Source organism: Lissotriton helveticus, chromosome 3_1 (assembly GCF_964261635.1).
Source record: "Lissotriton helveticus chromosome 3_1, aLisHel1.1, whole genome shotgun sequence".
NCBI classification, from domain to species: Eukaryota; Metazoa; Chordata; class Amphibia; order Caudata; family Salamandridae; genus Lissotriton; species Lissotriton helveticus.
In genome coordinates this window covers 124,114,299-124,136,043 of record NC_136061.1, presented here as the reverse complement: position 1 = coordinate 124,136,043, position 21,745 = coordinate 124,114,299, and the positions used below count along the sequence as shown (strand labels likewise).

The following is a 21,745-nucleotide window of genomic DNA, read 5'->3' as shown; positions in this document are numbered from 1 at the left end:
AGCCTAACAACGCTCGTTTTCAGTCGAGTGCGCCACTCGAGATTTCTGTTTATTTTTACTAAATCTCCGTATAGTGTACTTGTAGGAAAGTAGGATCTGCTTTCATGGCTATCCTACTTTTTGCTTGGTGTCAATATGTTTTTGACAAGTCTGACTGGGATCCTGCTTATCAGGACCCCAGTCACAGTGCTGCTCCCTAAATTGACCATGATAAGTACTTCTGTACATCCACAATTGGCTACTGCTGTACTCTTGTAAGTTCCTAGTATAAGGATACTAAGGTACCCAGGGCATAGGTACACCAGGGGTTTCCCATGGGCTGCAGCATGTATTGTGCCACCCATTGGAGCCCACTTAAACTGTGACTACACGTCTGCCATTGTAGCCTGTGTGAGTTGGTGCTTGCACCTCTAATGACGGATAAACGTGTTCTTGTATCTTGGGTCACTACACTAATAACATATGTCAACCCTATGGCAGGCTCTTCAGTCCTGAGAGCAGGGTGCTTGGTTATAAGTGTGAGGGTGCCCCTGCATGAGCAGAAAATCCCTACAAACCCCAGAGTTGATTCTCCAGGCTTTGTAAGTGTGGTCAGCCATTTTTATACATATAGTGAAGACCAGTCATTACGAGATATCTAACTATATAGTGACTGCACCAAACCTGGTCTTGTTTGGTAACAAACATGTTGGAATTATACCCCTACACCGATTCCAGTGTTTGAAGAATGGTCCCTTGTACTGGGCGGCTCCCTTGGGGTAGCCACCTGTACTATCGGTAACAGCCTCAGGGTCTGACAGCAAGCTAGTGCTGCTGCCGACCACAGACACGATTCTGCCTTTCTGCTGCTGAGCCAAGCTCGAACAAGGGAAGGTAGAATAATATGTTTCATGTCACAGCTCGTGGACAGGACTTAGTGTATTGGGCTGGGGTGGTGGCATTTGCAGACGCCACCAGACTGCTTTGAAGGGCACATTTGGTGCTCTCCTTGCATACTCCTAGTTGAGCCAGTTCAGGGAGCCCTTGGCTTCCACTCTGGTGCAAAACTAGACAAAGGACATGGGGGTATGCCCCCCTCTGTTCATCCCCTCCTCTGGGAGGAGCCCGAGTCGTTCCAACCCTTTTCCTTGGGTACCTAAGGGCTTACCTGTGGGTGGTTCCTTAGATTTGTTGTGGGACAAGTCTCGAGTCTGAAACCACGTCACTGTTCAACCGTCTGAACACTTGGACTTCGCTGGCCTTTTCCTGGAACCGAGACTGCATCAAGAAAGACTCCTGCTGCTCCTGTAATTGCTGTTCTGAAAGCCTTCTTCGCCATCTGTGTCTGTGCTTCTTCCAGGATCTTCACCAGACCTGTGGGTATCAAGGACACCGAAAATAATCTCCCTTGTAGTTAAGGAGTCACTCCCCTACATCTGCAGGCACCGCAACAAAGCTAATCAATATGCTGCTCCTGATGTCCTGAGGACTTCGAAATGCTCACCAAAACAGTGGTGTTTCTGCAACTCCCTCAAGGTCTGACCTATACTCTCTGCAATTTTGAGGCCAATATCTCTCGTTGGAACCGCTGAAAACGAACCCATGTTCACCACGTCGACTTGCCGTTGCCAAGCCTTCGTTGGTTCTGCACTCCATAGATCTTCGTGCTACAAGCAGCTACAGCCTCCAGCATCTCTTCCTACCAATGGACATCTTCTGCTGCAGTGGGCTCCCCTGCTTGCTCAGGGCCTGCTCTGTCTCTCTGGCCTGTGGCGAGTCCCTGGGACTGGTCCCAACGTTGCTCCTTCTTCGTTCTCCGCGCCAGTTGCAGCTACCAAGACTTATTGGTGCTCACGCTGCGCTCTGACCCCCTGGTTCTCGACGTCTGACGTGGGACAGCTTGTGCACCACTCCTGGTGTTCCTCATGTCTTGAATGCTTTGTGTGCCTCTATGATGAAGGCAATTCCTCCACCCATAGCTGGTAGACCAAATTTATTCATTTGAGAGTAACAGCTTGTCTGCAGTTTTCAGCTATGTAGATTCTCCTCCTACTCCGTTCTCAGACACTGTTTTAAAATGTTTTGTAGAAGAGGGAAATTAGTAAATTAATTATGGCGATAGGGTAGCACAAGTTCTGGGAAGTATATACTACAGGCTTGAACAACCTACATCCAATAGAAAGAGTTTTACTGACTCAGCTGAGGCAGATTTCCCTACCACCACTTGTAAGAAAGTGCCTCTGCACATACTGCACCAAAGTAAGGTTCAGTGTGCACAGAGTCCACAGTCCCCAGAGGTATGGCAGAAGATAAAGTTAGATATAACCTTACTCTCTAAAGTGGTAGCTTGGTTGAGCAGTATCAGAGGACAGTGTAAAGCACTTGTAGTACACACTCAGTCAGCAAATGATCTCACTCACTCAAGAACTGAGCTCTAGGCCAATTATTTTGTATATAAAATATATAGTTACTTTATTTTGGAACCACAGTAGGTATCATAAATACTTTCTCAGAATAAGTAAATCACGGCTATAATTACTTTTCAGGTTCAGAGCTGGGCTCAAAGAAACAGCAGTGGGATCTCTCCTGATTGCAGGTGAGTAAATTCGTTTTTGATGTTCGGGCGATTTTTAAGGAATATTCGTAAGTTTGGAAAATCGACGCTTAGAAGAAATTCTGAGTGAAACACATCCAATGTTACGCTATGGAGAAAATCAAGTTATTGGTCTTTGGGTAAGTACTCGTCTGGCAAAGTTATGGTTCTGGGGGTGGACTCAGGGGTCTCCCAGGATCAGGTAAGTACAATTGTTACACCCTCAGCGGCACAGGGGCAGCCGGGTGCAGAGTGAGTAGGCCCAATGTTATCCTATGGAGGATAGGGGGCCTTTGGTTGGTGGCTGCTAGTGTGGGAGCTGAGCTCCTGGGCACTTATAGAGGGCAAGTGGGGAAGTAGAGTAGGGTAGTTGCTGCACTTCCAGAAGCACACGGACAGCTGGGTGCAGCATGCTTTTGGGCCTTAGGGCGCCCAATGTTATTCAATGGGAGACTTGGAAGTTGAACAAAGGCTGCAGGCTCAGGGATGGAGTTTCTTCAGGTGCGACCACCACTTCTAGAGATTAGTTGGGATCTTGGAGGATAGGTAGACACCCAGGAGTTGGGCACATGGGGCCATGGGGCACCGGGTGCAGGGGTGTCTTTTAGCATCGGGAAATCTTACCCTTAGCTGGTCGTGGTTGGAGGGGTCCCTGGTTGTGAGGCTGCAGGCGTTGTCTGGATCATCAAGGAGGGTCCTTCAGTGCTGGATTCCAGGTCACAGTCGCCGGGGGGGACGTCCTCATGGTCTTTGTCCACTCATGCACAGGCCGAGCTTGGTGGGTGCAGAGTGCACTGGATTTGCGGTTCCTGGCTGGCACCCGGAGTTGTTGCTGTTTGAGCAGAACCACTGCTCATGGAAGTCCCAGCCTTTAGATGAGCAAGGTCCTCCGGGGTTTTCAGGGTTGCTGTTCGCAGGAGATGCAGTGGTTTTAGCAGGAGCGGGTTCAAGGATCAACAGGCCTGTAGGGTTGGGGCCAAGTCAGTTGGTGTCATCCTCTTGTTAGCAGCTGCACAGCAGGTATTCTTTCTTCTGGTTCTTCTTTTCAAATCGGTATCTGAGGAAGGAAGGTTCAGGGTGCCCCTAAATACTATATGTAGGGGTGTTACAGGTAGGGCAAGGACAGGGACCAATGGGTCCCGGTCCTGCTACTCTCCTGTGGGAGAGGGGCAGGACCTGGCTCTGATTGAGTAGGGCTCCCCATCCTCAAGATGGCGGTAGACTGGAGTTGTGCCAATTGGGTTTAGGTTTCAACACAGTTTTAGGGAAGGAACGCAGGCCCTGGGCACCTGATTGGCAGTAGCCCAGGGCACACTCAGTCAAAGTACATCGGCAATTCAGCAAAAAGTGGGGGCATACCATGCAAGAAAGATAGCACTTTCTCACTCCACTAATGTCTCCAATTTGAAGGTGAGTATGAGTCTCTGAGATGGCACGACTGAACTACTCATACGACCCGTAAAATACAAACCCAACCACCGGCGGCGCCATGTTGTGTAGTTCACACTAATACACAGGATCTGCGCTTTTGTGAACAGCATAAACTTTGCAGTGGCATATGTTGGCCTAGAGACCAGCTAGCTCACGGTTGCCTCCATGAGCCTCCCTAACCTAAACAGAGAGCGAATGGCTTCTGGCAACCACTGAACAGAACAACCCTGACCTCTCATGGATCATGGAAACCAATGTAGAACACTTTCGCTCAGTTACTTATGGACTTGTGTTCTCAGAGTTCTCAAGTATAGAGGGAATTCACACTGGGACATTTTCAATATATTTATTGAAAGAATATTTTCTTTAAAGAATACATGTGCTTCGATAATCAGTAGACGGAAGCAGATGAGTCATTACAAGCACCAAAAGATTAAATAGAACATATAGTTCCACCATGGCGCTAAGGCAAATAGTACAGGGTGGTAATCGGGCTTACTCCTACTATGCAATCCCTACTCTGTGTATGTCTACAGTTTATGTATATTTAGAGTCCAGAATCCCAACCCCCAGGGTTGATCCAACCCCATTATCTGGCGGGAATTAATGTGGGACCTAGTCTTGGTCACAAACTGGACATCACTCACGGAGGTGTTAGCAGCATGCAGGAACTTTCAATGTCAGCCGAAGTGTCTCCTCTGCTAACCCCCGGAAATGCTTTTTTTAAATGATTATAAAAAGCATCCTTGAGATGTATACATAGATTAGCATTTGTATGGATATGCAGATGGCCCTGTTGCCCTGCAGGTGAAGATATACCATTTGTCCATGATGCGTAAGGGCCTTGTACTCCGTATTCGAGGCATTATGATAATGTTGAACGAAGCCAGAAGTATAAGCAAAGCAGTTGCAGAGAAACTAATCCAACATTGTCCTGCACGTAAATATGTGCAAAAGCCCTGGCAATAATGTTATTGTGCAGAAAGAGGACAATGTAAAAAAATGTGCAGCGTTGCTACATGAGCCTAACACAGGCACATAGCACAAGAAGAAGATACGGACAAAGAAGCGCTGCTACCCGAGAACTGAAGCCCTGCTGCAGAGAAATTGGTGCCAAACCCTGCCTGCTGTCTCAAGGACTCAACAGTCGTGGTTGTGCTATCTCGTCCTGCAACTGTGAGGACTCCAAGAACCCCAAAGCCCTCCAGCCTTTGTCAAATCACCAGGCAACCTCCCGAGGAGTAGAGACCCTACACCCTTGCCCCAACAGGCACCCAACCGCAGACTCCAGACTTGCTGACTTCCTGCTCCCTGGCGACTCCGAAACAGCACCCAGACCAAAGGTGGTACACCAGCTCTTAGATCTGTCCCTCCACCAGTGCTGATCTAGAGAAGAGCTACCCCTCAGTCACCGTTTGAGTAGATTTTTTTCAACGTTTTGTCAATGTCTTTTTTTAAGGCTTTCCTCCTGGTGTGTAGCAGTATGTCGGAAGACAGGATTCAAGCCCTGCGGCACTTTCACCAACCGATGTTGGTGATAGGCCTGCACCTTGGCTGTTTGGACTGGGGCCACGACTAAGAGTCATGCTCAGATTGCCGTGACATGAAACCGAAGGCTTTGAGGAAGCCTTCCCTGAATAGCATAGCAGCCTGGTATGTGACAGCGAAAATGGAGGTCCCGGTCCAGAGGAAGGTCCCGGGAGTGTTGGCTGAGCCCAGAGTCGTCATCATCCCAATCCAAGTCCTTGAGAAATTCAGGTAAGATGCACAAGAAGAAGAGTAAGAAGTTGAAGAGGTCTTTGACTTCTCTTCGTCCGGCAGCTGACGGGACAAGGGAGCATCTGCATTCGAGGCCTTGCTCCTCGGTAGAACCTGGGCCTACATCGGCGCCCCCCTGACTTTTCGGGTGCCGGAGCAACCCCCACCCAACGCCATGCGCCTCATATTTTGACGCCTCAACCCCTTTGGCGCTCCTTTGGGCCCCGCGGAGTCTGAGGAGGCCCCATCTGGTTCCACGCCTCCATCTCCATTGGGCCTCCATGGATCCATTCATGGATCCTGATCGGTGCCGGTCTTACCATCTCGAAGAAGTCGTCGCACAGTACAGGAGACTGTGGAGAAGACCTGACTTGGCCCCAGCCCTACCATGCCATCTGCAGTATCCAGAGATTCTACGCCAAATGTTGACTTACCCTGCAGGCAGCAACCTCCAGAACCTCTGGGAGGACTGACTGCTATCAACAATTACTGGATCTCCTCCGAACAGCAGCAGCAGCTCTGTTCCAAAGAAACTCCAAAGAAAGATTCTGAGCCTGCTGAGGACAAAGAAAGTCGATGGACTTCACCCTCTTCCCCCACCCACAACCCCGGGTGGCTTGGTAAGGTGAAATCTGACCTCAAAGGCACCCCTGCATCTGGGTGCCCTACGCCCTGGAGAAGAGGTCCTGAGGTGAATCCTCGTCACTGAGCCCTCTGTCTTACCTGCCCTGCTCTTGGTTCCTCCTGGAAGATTTCCTGGACGAGCCTGCAGCCAAAATACAAAACCGGCAGCCCACTTAGACACCTCCTAAGCACCCTGCACTCGGCCGCCCCATAGCACCTGGTTGTGTGGACTTGGTGCTGACCTGAGACCCCCTTTGCTCTGACCTTAACACTAGGAGCATGGGTCCCAGGACCGAATGGCCTGCCTGTGAGCAGCCCCTAACCAAGATGCCCCCATGGCTAATATTGGGCCTCTGCACTCTGCACCTAGCCGCCTTTGTGCTGCTGGTGGTGTGATTTGAGTGCCTTACTGGACTTTGGGGAACCTTGGCCCTAACCCTCAAAAGCCATACTTGTAAGTCATTTCCTTACCTTTAAATTGTTAACACTCTTTTTCCTATAGGAACCAATGTTATGAGTTTTTGTTCCTAAAAATGTTGCATTTAACTGTCTTTTATTATGAAAACCAAAGTAACTTTCTTTGAATCAGAAATTGTCGTACTTACCTGTAAATTGCAAGCCCTCTTACGTTATATCTCGGCATATCACCCCAAGTACTCCAAGTAACTGAAAAGTAATTTCTATTTAATTGAAACTGTTTTTTTGATCGAATTTATTTTTATTTTTTCATTAAGACAAAAATTGCGATATTAGGACAATCACAACCCGAACGCTTCTTTCGCCCCCTGTGCCGAACCCAACTTCAGAAATCTGATCCCTGGGGATAAATGCCATGTGTCCATGTATGCTGGCGAGGGTAATACCCATCAAAAAGATGCACAGTAGAGCTCCTGTACCCAACCCCCCCTTGAGGTCCACCCTAACCCCAACTACCCCCCCCTTGAACGTCCCCCTCCCCCCTGCCCACCCCCTCCGGTGTGTTCTGCTGATTAGTCACTTGGAATCCAGCTGGACCCCTATCATTTCTTCTGTTCCTTGTCTCTCGGAGGTTTATGAAACTTATCCACCAGTCTTAGGGCTTTGAGATATTTTGGGCATGTAAGCTCCTGGAATTCATGGGATAGCAGAGAGACCAATAGTGCCCATGTTTCTCGAAAGGTGTCCGATGTTTGTGTAAGAGAGGCTTGTATGCGCTCCATCCCCATTATATACCATAGCCGGTGGAGCCATCCCGTGTGTGTGGGTTTCCGTGAAGTGCCCCAAAGTGAGAGGATGTGTTGTGTCGCTGCCCCTATCGCCAGCCCCATTTGTTTCCCCCGTAGTGACTTGAGGGGGAAGCAGAGTTTGTTGTGCAGGCCTAGGATCGCGTACGCGGGGAAGCGGGGAATCTCTGTCTCGAAATATAGGTCTATATCCCGGAGTACCACCTCCCAATATTCCTGTACCCCTGGGCATTCCCATAGCAGGTGAAGCATGGTCCCTGTGTGCCCGCATCCCCTCCAGCATATGGGATCCCGACTAGGGTTACTCTGGTGCAACCTCTCTGGGGTCAAGTGCCAATAATAGGCCACCTTGACCGCCGACTCCCGACTGGCCATGTTGCGAGCCGTGTGGTGTGCCCGGTAGAAGATGTCCTGCCATTCCTTATCCGAAAGCGAGCGTCCCAGCTCTCGCTCCCATCGTTTCTGCCCCGCAGATCTAGTCACTGGCGGGGGGGGGTGGGGTCAGCAGCTTATACAGTTCCGTAATCTACGTTTATCTGTGGATTTGGTTAAGAGCCACTTCTCGTATGGCTTGAGAGAGCGGCCCACATGTGGGATGGTATCTTTGTGAGTAAGCCAGTGCCGTAGCTGAAAATATTGGAAGTGTTGCGGCTTATCTATGGCATACCCAGCCTTTATAGCGTCCAGTGTCATAAAGCCCTGTAGATCAAATAAGTGCCCGGCCGAGCTGCACTCGGTCTGTCGCCACCTGCGGGAAGGAACCAGGAACCATCCCAGGCGGGAACGCTGGTTTGTCAAGCAGGGGCGTCATCGGTGGCAGAAAGGATGTAAGGTCTCTGAATACCGCCACCGCGTCCGACACCTGAAGGAGCGTTCTGGTGATGGGAGACTTTTTAATGTATACCGGCCTGTCTGGGCATGCCAGGAACGGGATTCGCCATAGCGGCATTCCCGCCATCGCCCTGTCCTGGAACAGCCAATGTTTCTCCGAAGTTGGCCTGGACCATTCTAAGAGATATCGTAGCTGTGCTGCCTGGAAGTATCGCTGCAGGTCAGGTACGCCTAGCCCTCCCTCCGCTGGAACCCGCGTGATCAGGTCGCGCCGCATCCTAGGACGTTTACCGGCCCAAATGTATTGCTGAATAGTGTCTTGTAATTTTTTTATCATACCTATCGGAGGGGTGACCGGGATGGTCTGGAACAGGTATAGCACCTTTGGCAGTATGGACATTTTAACAGCGGTCACCCGGCCCAGCCAGGAGAGCGGCTGTTGTCGCCATCTCAGAATATCCCCTCAGATGCGCGTGAGAAGCTTGGTGTAATTTAGTTCAACAGTCTGGGCTGTTGTGGACTTCAATTCAATCCCCAGGTAGGGTAGCTCCATTTGCGTGGACAACCCTCCCAGTTGGAGCGAGCCTCTGTTGGCTTGGCGGGTATTACTCCCCAGTGGAAGGATCACTGATTTCCCGACGTTCATTTTAAAGCCCGATACCTTCCCGAACCGCTCCATTTCCTCTAAAAATGCTGGTATCAAGACCCTAGGGTTGTCTACGGCGACTAAAATGACGTCCACGTACAAGCTTATAGTTTGTTCTGCGCCCCCAAATGTAATGCCCTTGATGGCCTGGTTGTCCCGCACTCGTTGGGTGAAAGGTTCGATATAGAGGGCGAATAGCAGCGGCGAGAGCGGGCAGCCCTGCCTCGTGCCTCGTCGGATGTCAAACGGTTTGGAGCTTGTCCCGTTCACCTTGATCGTTGCTTGGGGCGACGCGTAGCAACTCGCCACCCAAGCCCTGAACCTATCACCCACGCCAAATCTCGCCATCGTCCTGTCTAGACGGATCCAGTCCACTCTGTCGAAAGCTTTTTCGGCGTCGACTGATAGAAGGGCCGCGTCCGTAGCGTTATAGTGTGCTTTATCAATCACGTGCATCAGGCGCTTGGTGTTGTCAGCGCATTGACGGGAGGGTATACAGCCCGCCTGATCTGGTTCTATTATACCCGGGAGACAAGGGCCCAGTCTCGCGGCTAGAATCCCCGTAAAGAGCTTTAAGCCGATAGGCCGTGCACCGGGACGTGTCTTTGCCCGGTTTCGGCAGGACTATAATGTCTGCCTCCAGCATCTCTTGGGGGATCGATCCCGGGCCCCGAAAGGAGTTGAATAGTTTCGTCAATACGGGAGCTAGGAGGGGGCAGAAGGATTTATAAAAGCCCGCGGAGAACCCATACGGCCCGGCGCCTTAAGCGGTTTGAGACGTGCAATGGCCGAAATCACCTCTTCCAATCGTATGGGGGAATCCAGAGCCATGGTGTTCGCCTCATTAAGGGTTGTTACATTAGCTCCGTCTAGGTACGCAGTCCCTGCCTCAGCATCTGAGGCCGGATCAGCCTTCTAAAGTGTGGCATAGAATGCCCTGAACGCCTCCGCAATGCGGTCGTCCTCTCGGAGTTCCCCACCACCTTCCTCTTGAATGACTGGGATCTTAGACCGGACAATTTTCGCTTTAAGTTTACTGGCCAGCAGAAGGCCTGTCTTATCCCCCCCCCCCCCCCACGTAGTACGTGTGCTTGAGGCGCAATGCTGCGTATTCCGCCCGGTCTAGATCGAGGCTCGCAAGCTGCGCTCTGGCTGCCTTCAACTTGCGCCAGATCCTAGGGGCACCTGTCCGGCTGTGCACCCTCTCCAGCTCCACCACCTGTGCTGCCAGCTCCAGGCGTCGTTCCTTTCGTTCCCTATTGTCCGCAGCCGAGATTGCTATTAACTCCCCTCTGATGACCGCCTTGAGTGTCCCCCAGACTGCTGTCATGGCCACATCCCCGTGTCGTTCTGGCTTAAATAATCCGCGATGCTCTGGGAAAGTTGCTGTGTGACCCCCTTGTGGGAGAGCAGAGTCTCTCTGAGTCGCCATTTACCCTTATGTGACTGCATACGCGGGACCTGCAGGTGAAGCACTACCGCATCGTGGTCCGACAGGGCCGCTGGGGCAACCTCCATGTCTCGGACCATGTGGGCCAGCTCCGCAGAACCGAGAAAGTGGTCTATTCGGGCATATGTACGGTGCACATGTGAGTAAAAGGTGTACCCCGGGGCTGTGGGATGGATCTCCCTCCATGTGTCCAGGAACCCCCTGCTAGCAAGCCAGCGCTTCCCCTCAGTAGAGAGAGCTCCGGAATCGCCTAACCTCAGCCCGACCTATCCCTTTCGTTATCCATGACCAGGTTTATGTCCCCGCCTATCAGTGTGTGCCTCGAGTCCATGCTCATGACCTCCGACAGTGCTCCTTTAAGGAATGTCTCCTGGTTGGTGTTGTGAGCGTAAACGGACCCCACCATGATCTACACGTTCCCAATAAAAACAGTGTGGGCTAACAGTCTGCCTTTGATTTCTGCCACTTTGTCCCCCACCCGGCCTTTGAAGTGACTAGCGAAAAGAAGGGCTACCCCTGCTCTCTTCTCTACGGTGGAGGAGTAAAACTGAGTAGGGAAAGCCCTGGACTTCATGCGATGCCAGTCTTTGGCCAGCAAGTGTGTCTCTTGGAGAAGGCATATGGCCGCCCCGGAGTTCTCCAGATAGGAGAGTACTGCCCTTCTCTTGATAGGGTTATTGAGCCCTTTAACATTTAAGGTAAGAACCTGAATAGACTCATCAGCCATGGGGAGGTATGTACCCTATCTCTCTCTTCCGCTGTCCTGATCCAGAGCCACCCCAAACTCCTGCTCTCGCTGCCTTAGTGAATTGAACAAACCGGAGCCCACCCCCAATCCCCCTCTCCACCCTTCCCCACCCCCCCACCCTGTGCCCCAACCGAACTTGTGAACATTGTCCCAGGCCCGATATAGGCACAGTTCAGGCCTGTGGTAAAGTCTCAAAGGAGGGAGAAAAGTGGCGCCTCCAAAGCCCCCATCCCACCCCCCCCCCAACATGTAGCGAAATCAGAGTGCAACCCAACCCTCATCTTTGACCCCTCACTGATCCTAAATCGCATCCTTGGAGACCTCCTTTATCGCCGCTGCGTGCTCCTGCGCTATTGTCTCGGAGTCTGGTTTAAGTCCCTTCCTGGACAAACGTCTGCGTCCGACCGTCTGCCAGCCATCCCCTGTCATCCGTGGGGACCTCGGCTGGGAAGACTGTGTGCCAGGACTTTCCTCTGTGTCGCCACTCTCAGCGGTGATGCCCAGCAAGTCGCATGTCTCCCGAAGGGATCTGAGCTGGTATAAGGCTCCTTTCCATTTGAAGATGAGTCTAAACGGATGCCCCCAAGAGTATGGGGTGCCATTATCGCGCAGGAAGGATGTGACCACTTTGAAGGCCTTCCTCTTTTGCAGCGTAATCGCAGATAGATCTTGGAACAGTTCGACCTTATAACCCTGAAAATGTAGGGGTTGCTTTTGGCGCGCCACTTTCAGGATGTGCTCTTTGAGGGGGTATTCGGCCAAAAAGGCTAGGATGTCTGGTGGCGGAGCAGGTGCTCGACGTGCTAGGCCCACTCTGTGGGCTCTGTCTATTCGGATCTTAAAATCCGCCGGTTCCCCCAGGACGTCCCGAAACAAAGACTGCAGGTAGGCCGAGACATAGCTCCCCTCCGATTTGGACGGCACTCCTCTGACCCGTATGTTGTTGCGCCGAGAGTGGTTCTTGAGATCTTCCGTGTGGGTCTGCAGGTCCGTCTGTTGCTCGTGAAGTTTAATAATCTCCTGCCGCAGTAGGTCTACTTCTTCGCACCTAGCGTCTCCAGAGTTCTCAATCCCTGCAACTCGTTCCCCGAGTTCATCCACGTCTCGGCGCAGCTCCCTGTATTCCCCTGCCATGTCTTGTTTGAGGGTCTGGAAATCTTCTCTAACGGAGTTGAAAATTGATTCCAGGAAGGATTTCGTGATAGGGGCTTCCTCCTCATCTCAGACCCTCTCCTTTAGTTAAGCCGCAGTGGTCGGTTTGTCGGGGCTTTTCTCTCCTTTAGCCCTCCTTTTAGCCAGCATTTCGGGGATGGTGCGCCCCCCCCTGTGGTTCGAGTTTGCCATGGTGCCCCCTGTTATGACCCGGTGGGGCTCCTCGTGCTGATGCCCCTCTTCGGCGGCCCCGTGGTCAGGAGCGGGCTTGGGTAGGAAGCTGTGTGCGCGTGTGGGGGGGCGCCGGCGCCCTCCGTGCCCGCTGGGTCTTCGGTGCAGGCGGGAACTCCAATGAAATGCGGCCGCGCTCTGAGCCTGCCAACGCTGAGCAGCAGGTGCCTACTCGGCGGGCCTGCCGCGATGTATGGCGCCCCCCCCCCCCCAGTCAAGGGCCCGTGGCTGAGTAGTCTGGTCACCTCCCGGGCCGGCCCCTCTTGTTGCTGAGCCGGCAGCTCTGTCTGCTCCACTGGACTGCGGCCTCTCCGCAAGTTCGGTTGCCCCTGGGGGCTCGATAGGTGCCCCCCAATCTCACACCTCGATTTCGGGCCCTGTGCCCCTCGGCTGCACGGACCGTCCCGGAGTACTGTGTCGGCCTCCGGATGCTACCCTCCGGCTACCCGGGTGGGCTCGTGAGGATGTGCGGCCGCCGCCGTGTGTGGCCGGGCCACCAGCCCGCCCCTGCTTTGCTCTGCGACATCCGCTGCACCCCGGGGGCTCGATTGCTGCCCCCAAACCCATAGCTGTGGCGCAACACCTCTCTCCCTCGCACCTCCTAGACTCTCGCTGGGGACTCGGTGATTGCCCCCTGAAGCCGCCCTCTCCCCGTCTGATAGGGCCTCCGGTCGCGTGGTGTAGCTGCAGGGGCCTAGATCCGCCCCGGAGCGCCACCGTCTGTCGCGTGGCTGTGTACCGGGTGGCTGCAATTGCCAGGCCTCGTCGGGCCACCCAACGGGGGCTCGAATATCCGCCCCCGAGCTCCTGCCCCGGACACCCCCGGGGTCCGCTCCTCACCTGCGTGTGGGTGCTCGTTCGACCCCGCTGGGCTCCGCGAATCTCCGGACCGGACCGGCACAGGCCCAGACTGGGGCCTCGATCTATGCCTCCGGCCGTTTGGCTCTGTCGCTCGCTCCCCGGGGTTCAGTCCAGGCGGTCAGCGACCTTCTCCCGGCCCCTCCCCTCTCGCTCTTTCAGCCCCCGGCAGGGGTCCTCTGTGCCGACGGCAGCCGCTCCACCGAGGGGCACCTATGCCGCCGCCTCCGCCCGCTTCTTTTCTCCGGCCGGGAGCGGCCACCTCCGCTGCCGACGAGCACCCGCACCGGGGGCAGGGGCGATCGCACTCGCCTGGGGTCCCGGACAAAAGCCCCCAGTATGCAAGTGTGGAATTGAGCAGGCAGGGGTGCAGTAAGCGTATTTTAATGCCTTATTGGGGGTTTGGGACGGGGAGCCTCTTCGAGTCACGTCCTCTCAGGCCGCCATCTTAGCCACGCCCCCATTTAAACTGTTTTTAAAGCATATACAAACCTGTATGATTGCAAGTCCATTCCCTGTTGCATTTCTATGTAAAGTTTTACAGTTGAAAGTACGTTTTACCTACCTGTACTCAGTCCTGCTTGGTTCTAGAAATAAAACAAAAATATACCTTTTTTATTCTTACCCAATTGGTCTGGATTCTGTCTGAGTGTGTGTAATCAGTCCTTGATTGAGTGAATACATTAAGTGCTTAACACACCCTACTGATAATCCTAACTGCTCGCCCACACTACCTCAAAGAGAGCTGTTGGTGATTATCTAATTTAGCCTCTGCTGTACCTCTGGGAATCCCCTGGACCCTGTGCACACTATACCTTACTCTGCTATAGTATATAAAGAGCCAGCTTCCTACCGGCACCCACTCTTATCCACTCCGCCACTGCTTCTATCGCTATGGCGAACAACATTGGAGATAGGGGCTGCCCTGTCTTGTGCCCTGCCTAATGGGGAACTCATGAGAGAGAGAACCCTGTGTACTTTCATGGACGCCCGGGGCTGCGCACACAGGCGGCTGACCCATTTTAAATATCGCGGCCAGAAACCCATTTTTCTCATTATGGCGAATCGGAAGGGCCAGTGCATAGAATCAAAGCTCTTGCTCGTGTTTATAGTTGACCCAGCCAGACAGACCCAAGTTTCTCTGCCGCCTCTATCGGAATCTATAGGAGGCGCAAAGTCAGTTTAGTTTACAGGTGCAGAATAAACCATTTTTGGTCAGGGTGAATCAAGTCTGTGCTCTGTTCACTCAGCCTATTTGCTAGCGCTGTAGCCAACTCTTAATATCAGCGTTCAGCCACGAAATTGGGCCTATGGCTGTTTTAATGTTATTTAAGTGTGTGCGTACTTTGTTAGCATTGGCTACTGTTACGTTCCCAGCCTGGCACTGGGAAATAATTCAATTCTGAATCTATAAAAGATTTCAGTGTTTCAGACCTCCATTTAATTGTCATTAACTTTTTCTTACTCCTACTATCTATCAACCTAAACTTAGCATTCACCATCTAATCACACCTGCATCCATCCACCTGTGCATACATCTATCTCCCACCCACCAATTATTAAATGCACCCATAATCCAAAGCACAACCAGATGCACATGGTCTAGGGAACCAATCTTATACGCCCACTCCTAACAAGCAGTCTCTATAATTGTGTCAAAGGCCATAGTTCAGGATTAGAACCATTATCCACCGTTATTTGGCATGCATCATCATAGGGTCCCTTCTAACGGGAGCAACCGCAGTTGCTGGTGTGGGCTACAACTCCCTCCTCTGAGTGAGGAGCGCTTGGAGTGTTTTTATAAATATGTGTTGCCCTATGTGAGCTGTAAGTGTGCAGAGTGTGAAGAAGTGAGTTGGGAAAATACAACTACCTCTTGGTGGATTGAACAATAACTTTATTCGGGTATCCCTAAGGGATGATTAAACTAAAGACCGGGGTGAGACTTTAATGCAATAATGGAGAGGAGTCAACATGTTTCTGTACGGCTCGTGACCTTACAAGGTGGTTCTGGCCTGGGCATTCGTCAGAAACAATAATCTGAATAGTCACTCTGCCAACTGATGTGAAATGAAGTGTGTATAAAATATGTAAATGGTAATGAAAAGGTCTAAATACATACAGTGACCCACAGTACTTGTGGCGATTGTCCACCATCGTCGTCACCTGTACGAGGTATACAGAAATGCATCTTTTTGTGCTTTGGATTTTGTTCTTGGGAGTTATGCACAACTGGACATTTAAATACTTCTCCTAGAACAACCTTTAGTAGAGCGAGCACACATCTATCAGTCCATTTATAACCAACAGCATCAGTGTTGGCATGTGCCCATTTATATTTTGGTTGCGTGCCTGTATCTCTTGCATCTGTAGGCCCACACTTACACCTCACGTCTTTGTGCGTATTGGTCCCTCTTTATGTCTTTTGTTTGATCATTAAAACATATCTGACAACAATATAGGCTCATTTGAACAAAGAACACACAAACCTAAAATAAAAATTAAGCCTGTTGAATTCGTTACTCCTTGTTTCTTCTTGAAGTACAGTATTTGTATGAATGAAATGACCGTGCTTCTTTTCAGTACATAATCTGGCTTTTTTCACAACCCCAGTATGTAATCCTTTCATGACAAGAAAAATCCTGAATACCTCGTTACCTCTATAGGCTCAGCACGCCAGAGCTCAGAATCTATTTTGGCCACTTATTTTTTCAACTGCTCTTCTTGAGGATCAAGCTGAAATTACATTCTCTGTCAAACATTCCCTTTTATTGTGTTTGCAGACTATATTTCAGACTGTATTGTAGGGAATTTGTCCACTTGTTTTAACTTATGCTACATTGATTTACATTTAGATTTGCGATTTTGGATTGGCAAGGCTAGAAGAACTTGATGAATCTCGTCACATGACTCAGGAAGTTGTCACTCAGTATTATCGAGCTCCAGAAATCCTGATGGGCAGTCGTCATTACACCAATGCTATTGACATTTGGTCTGTAGGCTGCATCTTTGCAGAGCTGCTTGGACGGAGAATATTGTTTCAAGCTCAGAGCCCCATCCAACAGGTAACTGGTATTTCTTTTGCTCCTTTTATGAAGGGCGCAGCCATAGATTAATCAATGTGTCATATAACGTAGAAAATGTGTACTTTTTGACATTCTGGACCATTTTAAGTATATAGCGAATAGAGGGATCTTGAATGATGTTTATTGTATTCTATGTATGTATGTGTATTTAAATAGTGCAACGCTAGTTACAAAGCAGCAGTGGGCTGTACTGTAGGAAGGTGATACAGTGTATCGAAGTATGGGAGGGAGTCTAAAGAGAGATGGCAAGTTACAGTAGGAGGCATGGGGGTTTAAGAGGGGTAAGGCTACATAGTCAGACTTGGTTGTTTTGAGCATGTTTTTAAAAATTCTGCAATGACCTAAACATAGCAGAGGATGTCACTAAAACGAGCTCCAAAGCCAGAAATTTACTACGGCCAGTAAAACAGAAATTACCCCACATGATTGCTATCCTGGGAGTCACATATATCAATTTATATTGACCTTCAAAATTTCTATCTTGACACTTCACTTTTCTGTAGTTTCTCTTTATGCCTCTTTCTTCTTCAGATTTGCCTCTTCAATATCCACTCAATTTCTTCCTTAACCTTGACTCTCTGTTTCACTCACCTGTGTCTCTGTACATGTCTGACTATTTTTGTATCTTGCGCAGCCTTGCTACAGTCTACTTTCACCACTCTTCTCTTGTCTGCCTCTCCAATGCTACTTTCCATTCTCGCTCTTCGCCTCCCCTCTTCATGCGTTACTATCTTCCCTGCTTTGCATTTACGTTTACCTATGCTGTTCTGATTTCATTAATGTTTGTTAGTCAAGATCTTTTCATTTCAATAAAATTATTTGTGCATCAGAGGTTCTTCAGTGATGGTCATAAACACTTGAAGGTCTCCCGCTCTCCGCTTGGACCCAGAGCACTGTATCATAGATAAGTTGTTGATACAATATAGCACAGGATGCCATTTGTCTATAGGATAAATAGCACTCTGTAACAGTCTATCAGAAGTAAAATAAATTGTTGAATAGATACACAGCTTTACCTTGACAACATTTTAAAACTACATTGCAACATATTAGGTGCAAAGACAGGTTGAAAATGTGAAAAGAGCAAACCAAAATATAACCTAATAGACTGCAGTTACAAAAAGGGAGGAGCCTCAAGACCTGGCTTTTCGGCTGATTTCAGAGCTGCATGTCATCGCCGCCCCTCCCTTCACGGGTGAGGAGCGTGATTCACAAATGCCTGATTGATTGATTGAAAGGAATCCTGTGCCTTTAAGGACATCAGGATATTGCTGTTTGTCCCTTGACATTTTTAACAACCTTCTGTTGGAGTGGGATTGTCTGTTCCCTCATTTGGGCACTGTTTTCTTGTCAAATGTGTGTCCGTTCTGTGCAGCACACAAACCGTAATAAAGTGAAAACACAATCCCAGAAAATTCCCTACCAGTTTAGAAAAATAGAGTAAAATGCAATACATTATTTGTCACTACAATTACAGAAATCTAAACCGTAGAACCGTAGTTCTTTCATTTTAACGATACAAGTAGGTATACCACCTAAAATCACAAGGCTCACTTGTGGTCATCTGAACGTGCAAGACCTAGTGAAAGTCTCCAAGTTCAGGATGACCGTGATGGAGAGTAGGCTAGATACAGGGACCAGGTTAGTCCTGCTGAAAAATGTTCCTTCTCAACAATCCTGCACAAAGTCCAGTTTGTGGTGGAGTAGTCCGCAAAGAGCTCCTAACAGATGGTCGTCGTCGTAGCCTGAGGAAAAGGCCTAGCGTCGTGGACGGATGTCGCTGTTGTGCAAAGATCCTGTCGGTTTTCGCACTCAGTTGTTTCTAGAGCTTCGCGTAGGCGATAACTTCGTGCTTCAATGGTGTAATACGAAGTGCAGATCTCACGTACGTTGTCAGGTTCACCAGAGATTAGCGTTGGCGATCTGTGCAAGCGGCAAGATCTTGGCAAAAATGAACCCGTTCAGAAAGAGTCCAAGACTGAAGGATTTTTAATTTGTCTTCAGAGTAGTGCACTATGGTGTCAACCAAGGGCCCAGGTCCTGGGGAGGCGTCTTTTAGGGATCAGGAACTCACTTTTGCTGATCACTGACTCACTTTTGCAAAGTACAGCAAGGTTCAGACAGATCCAATTACCAGCCCAGTTGCAGCAGATCAGCTGGGCAGTTGCAAGTAGGCCTCTGGAGCTTGTTATGTCCCTGTAGCTCTGAACAGGACATCAGCCAACTGACCCTTAGAGTCACTTCAGGTAGCCTGGGTTGAAGGGAGCAGGTCTAGTCATCCATCTAAGACAGAAGGGCAGTTCTCAGCCAGCAAACCTGTCCTCTAGCAGCAGGGCAGTTCTTAATCTGTACTAGCCACAGGTACAGGAATGTACTGAAGAGTTGGTCTGAAGATCTGTACCTTGTTCCGGCTTTGAAGTGGAAGAAACGTCTGGAGTTTCTTACCAGAGGAGTGTCAGAAATGTCCTGCCTCCCTGCCCTAGTCCCAGGATGTTTGGAATTACAAACGTCTAGTGTGAAATTCTTTGTGTGCGCCCTGAGGCAGCTCCTAACTGTCTCTGTTACTTCCACCAGAGAGGATTGCTTATGACTTAAATGGAGATTCCCCTAGAAAGAACTGGGATAAGATGTAAAAAACATTTGTTATCCTATCCTATGGGAGAGGTAGACGTTACAGTAGTGAAAACCAAATTTGGGGGGTTCTTCACTACCAGGACATGTAAAATGTAAAGGTACATAACTATCCTTGACTAGCCTTTAAAATGCACATGACTAGCCTTTAAAATGCACTGCACCCTACCATGTGTGTCTTCAAAGGCCTTTCTTAGGGGTGAGTTATATGTATTAAAAAGAGTAAGGTTTAGTCTTGGCAAAATGTTTACGTCGCCAAGCCGAAATGGCAGTTTAAAACTGCACACAGGCGGTATATGGCGGATTTAGTGTTTGGGCTTTAAATAAATTAATATTTGCACCAGTTGCGGGTTCGTCTCGTCTTGTCCTATCGACCTTTGAAGACGTTGTATGCCTCATATATATATATATATATCTATATATATATATATATATATAGATATATATATATATATATCTCCTACTGGCGGTCACCAGTAGGTAGTTAAGAGTTAGGACCTATTATCCATAGGAAATCCGCAACATTCTATTCCCAATAACTTTGGCGCCGGTTTATGAATCTGAGCGAAATTTTCAAACTTTTGGCCAGCTCCGGTCCGCTCCTATACTGAAAGTTTCACGATGATTCATAAAGCGTGTTCCGAGAAAAAAGGGGGTTCCCAAAATGCGTTTTCCCCATGCAATTTCCCATAGGACCTTTAGCCGCAGCTACAGCCCGTACTGCTGAACGGAATTACACCAAATTTGGCAAAGAGGTAGTCCTTGGTTCAGACTCGTGCCTTTTGCTTATTTGGTGTAAATCCGTTCAGTAGTTCCGGAGAAAATGACATTTATATATCTATTGGCGCGGTGAATCCGCGTATCTATCTGCGTACCCTAAGCGCAGCCTGCATGCACCCTGCCGTGAACAAGCTGTATGCTAATTGGCTGTCATCAGTGAAAATTAGGAAGTGTTGGCAGCCATCTTGTGCCTCGGTAGAACCAAGGCACAAGAAACCCAAAACAAATGCCGCAAAACACGAAAAGGGGGGCACACCCTGACCCCCTAGGCCTGCTCAGGGGGTCCCACAAGGACCCTCAGGGCCAATTATTATTATTATTATTATTATTTTAAATCGCGGGATGCGCGTAGGATCCGCGCATCCTAGCAAAAAAAAAAGAAACACGGTCTTCCGCGGTAAATATGGTAATTTCCCCCGGGGGGCTAAACCCCGGGGGCATTATTAAAAAAATAGTGTGGGGGGCCCCAATCCCCCCTACACTGCCCCGGGGACCGCCACCCCTGGGCTCTAATTTAATATATGCAGGGGGGCTCCACCTCCGCAGCCCCAGGGAGACCGCCACCCCCCCCCCCTCCACCCGGTTTTCTTTCAAATGGGTGGTGGGGCTCTCATGCCCCCCCAGCCCTGGGGACCGCCACCCCCCGGGGCTCTAATTTATTATATGCTGGATGTTCACGGGGTCCCCCGCAGCCCCGGGAACGCCACCCCGGGGGGCTAGTTAAGATTGGATGGAGGGGCTCTCAGGCCCTCCCAGCCCCAGTGACCGCCACGCCCCGGGGCTTGTTAAAAATGTGCCGCGCGCCCCCCTCCTGGATCCCTTGATGGCCCTGGGGACCGCCACTCCCCAGGGCCGGCTCCTGCAGTGTCACGGGGTGCCCACCTCCGGGACACTGCTGTTTGCAATTGCAGAGCGGGAACTTCGCTGCTCCCACCCTGCCATTGCAAACTGCTTCGCTTCATTGTAGCGAGAGCAGGAAAACCTGCTCTCGCTTCAATGAAGCAAAGCAGATTGCTTTTCCATATGGGGAGCATCATGTTAGCTGCTCCCCACATGGAAAAACAATGTCGGCCCCCGCAGGAGGCGGGGAGCCGGCGGAACCGTGGGGAGATTGGGTACCATTCAACCTGCACGGTCCCCAACGGTGAATGCCAGCCTCTGGGGATGGGGTCCCTGGGGCTACCAGTGGCCCGGGAGGGGGCCACGCGGCCCCCATCTCCATTATAAAAAAATTATAATTATAATTTTTTTTTAAAAGGCCGACCCCGGAGAATGGGGTTCCAGGGGGCTTGAAGTGGCCTGAGGAGGGGGGCTATGCAGCCCCCCCATTAAAAAAATTAAATAATTTTTTTTAAAAAGGCCATACCCCGGGGGATGGGGTCCCCGGGGCCCGGAATTCGCCCCGGTAGGAGGCCACGCGGCCCCTTCCCATAAAAAAGTGAAAACAATTCTATTTCGGGTTCAGGCCCTGGGGGATGGGGTCCCCAGGGCCCCCAAGAAGTAAAAGGAAGGGGGGCCACACAGCCCCTCTTTAAAAACATTTTTTATTTAAAAGACGCGCTCGTGCCTAGGCCCCGCCCCCTCACAAACACACTCTGCAAACGCGCCCAGTGGCGTGTTTTAAATTGGGGAATTAATTCCCCTGCAATACTGGGGGTTCCTAGGGGCCAACTAGCCCACCAGGTACCTCCAGTAAGCGCCACTGGGCTGTGTTGCAGAGAGGT

General features: G+C 50.4%; 1 protein-coding gene across 1 annotated transcript in view; it reads left to right on the top strand.

Annotated features, from left to right (window-relative positions):
- NLK (nemo like kinase) overlaps nt 1-21,745 on the top strand; it is a 996,575-nt gene that overhangs the window by 606,519 nt on the left and 368,311 nt on the right. The window contains exon 6 of the mRNA XM_078679349.1: nt 16,380-16,589. Coding sequence (XP_078535475.1) covers nt 16,380-16,589 — 210 coding nt within the window. The remainder of the gene's footprint in view (nt 1-16,379; nt 16,590-21,745) is intronic.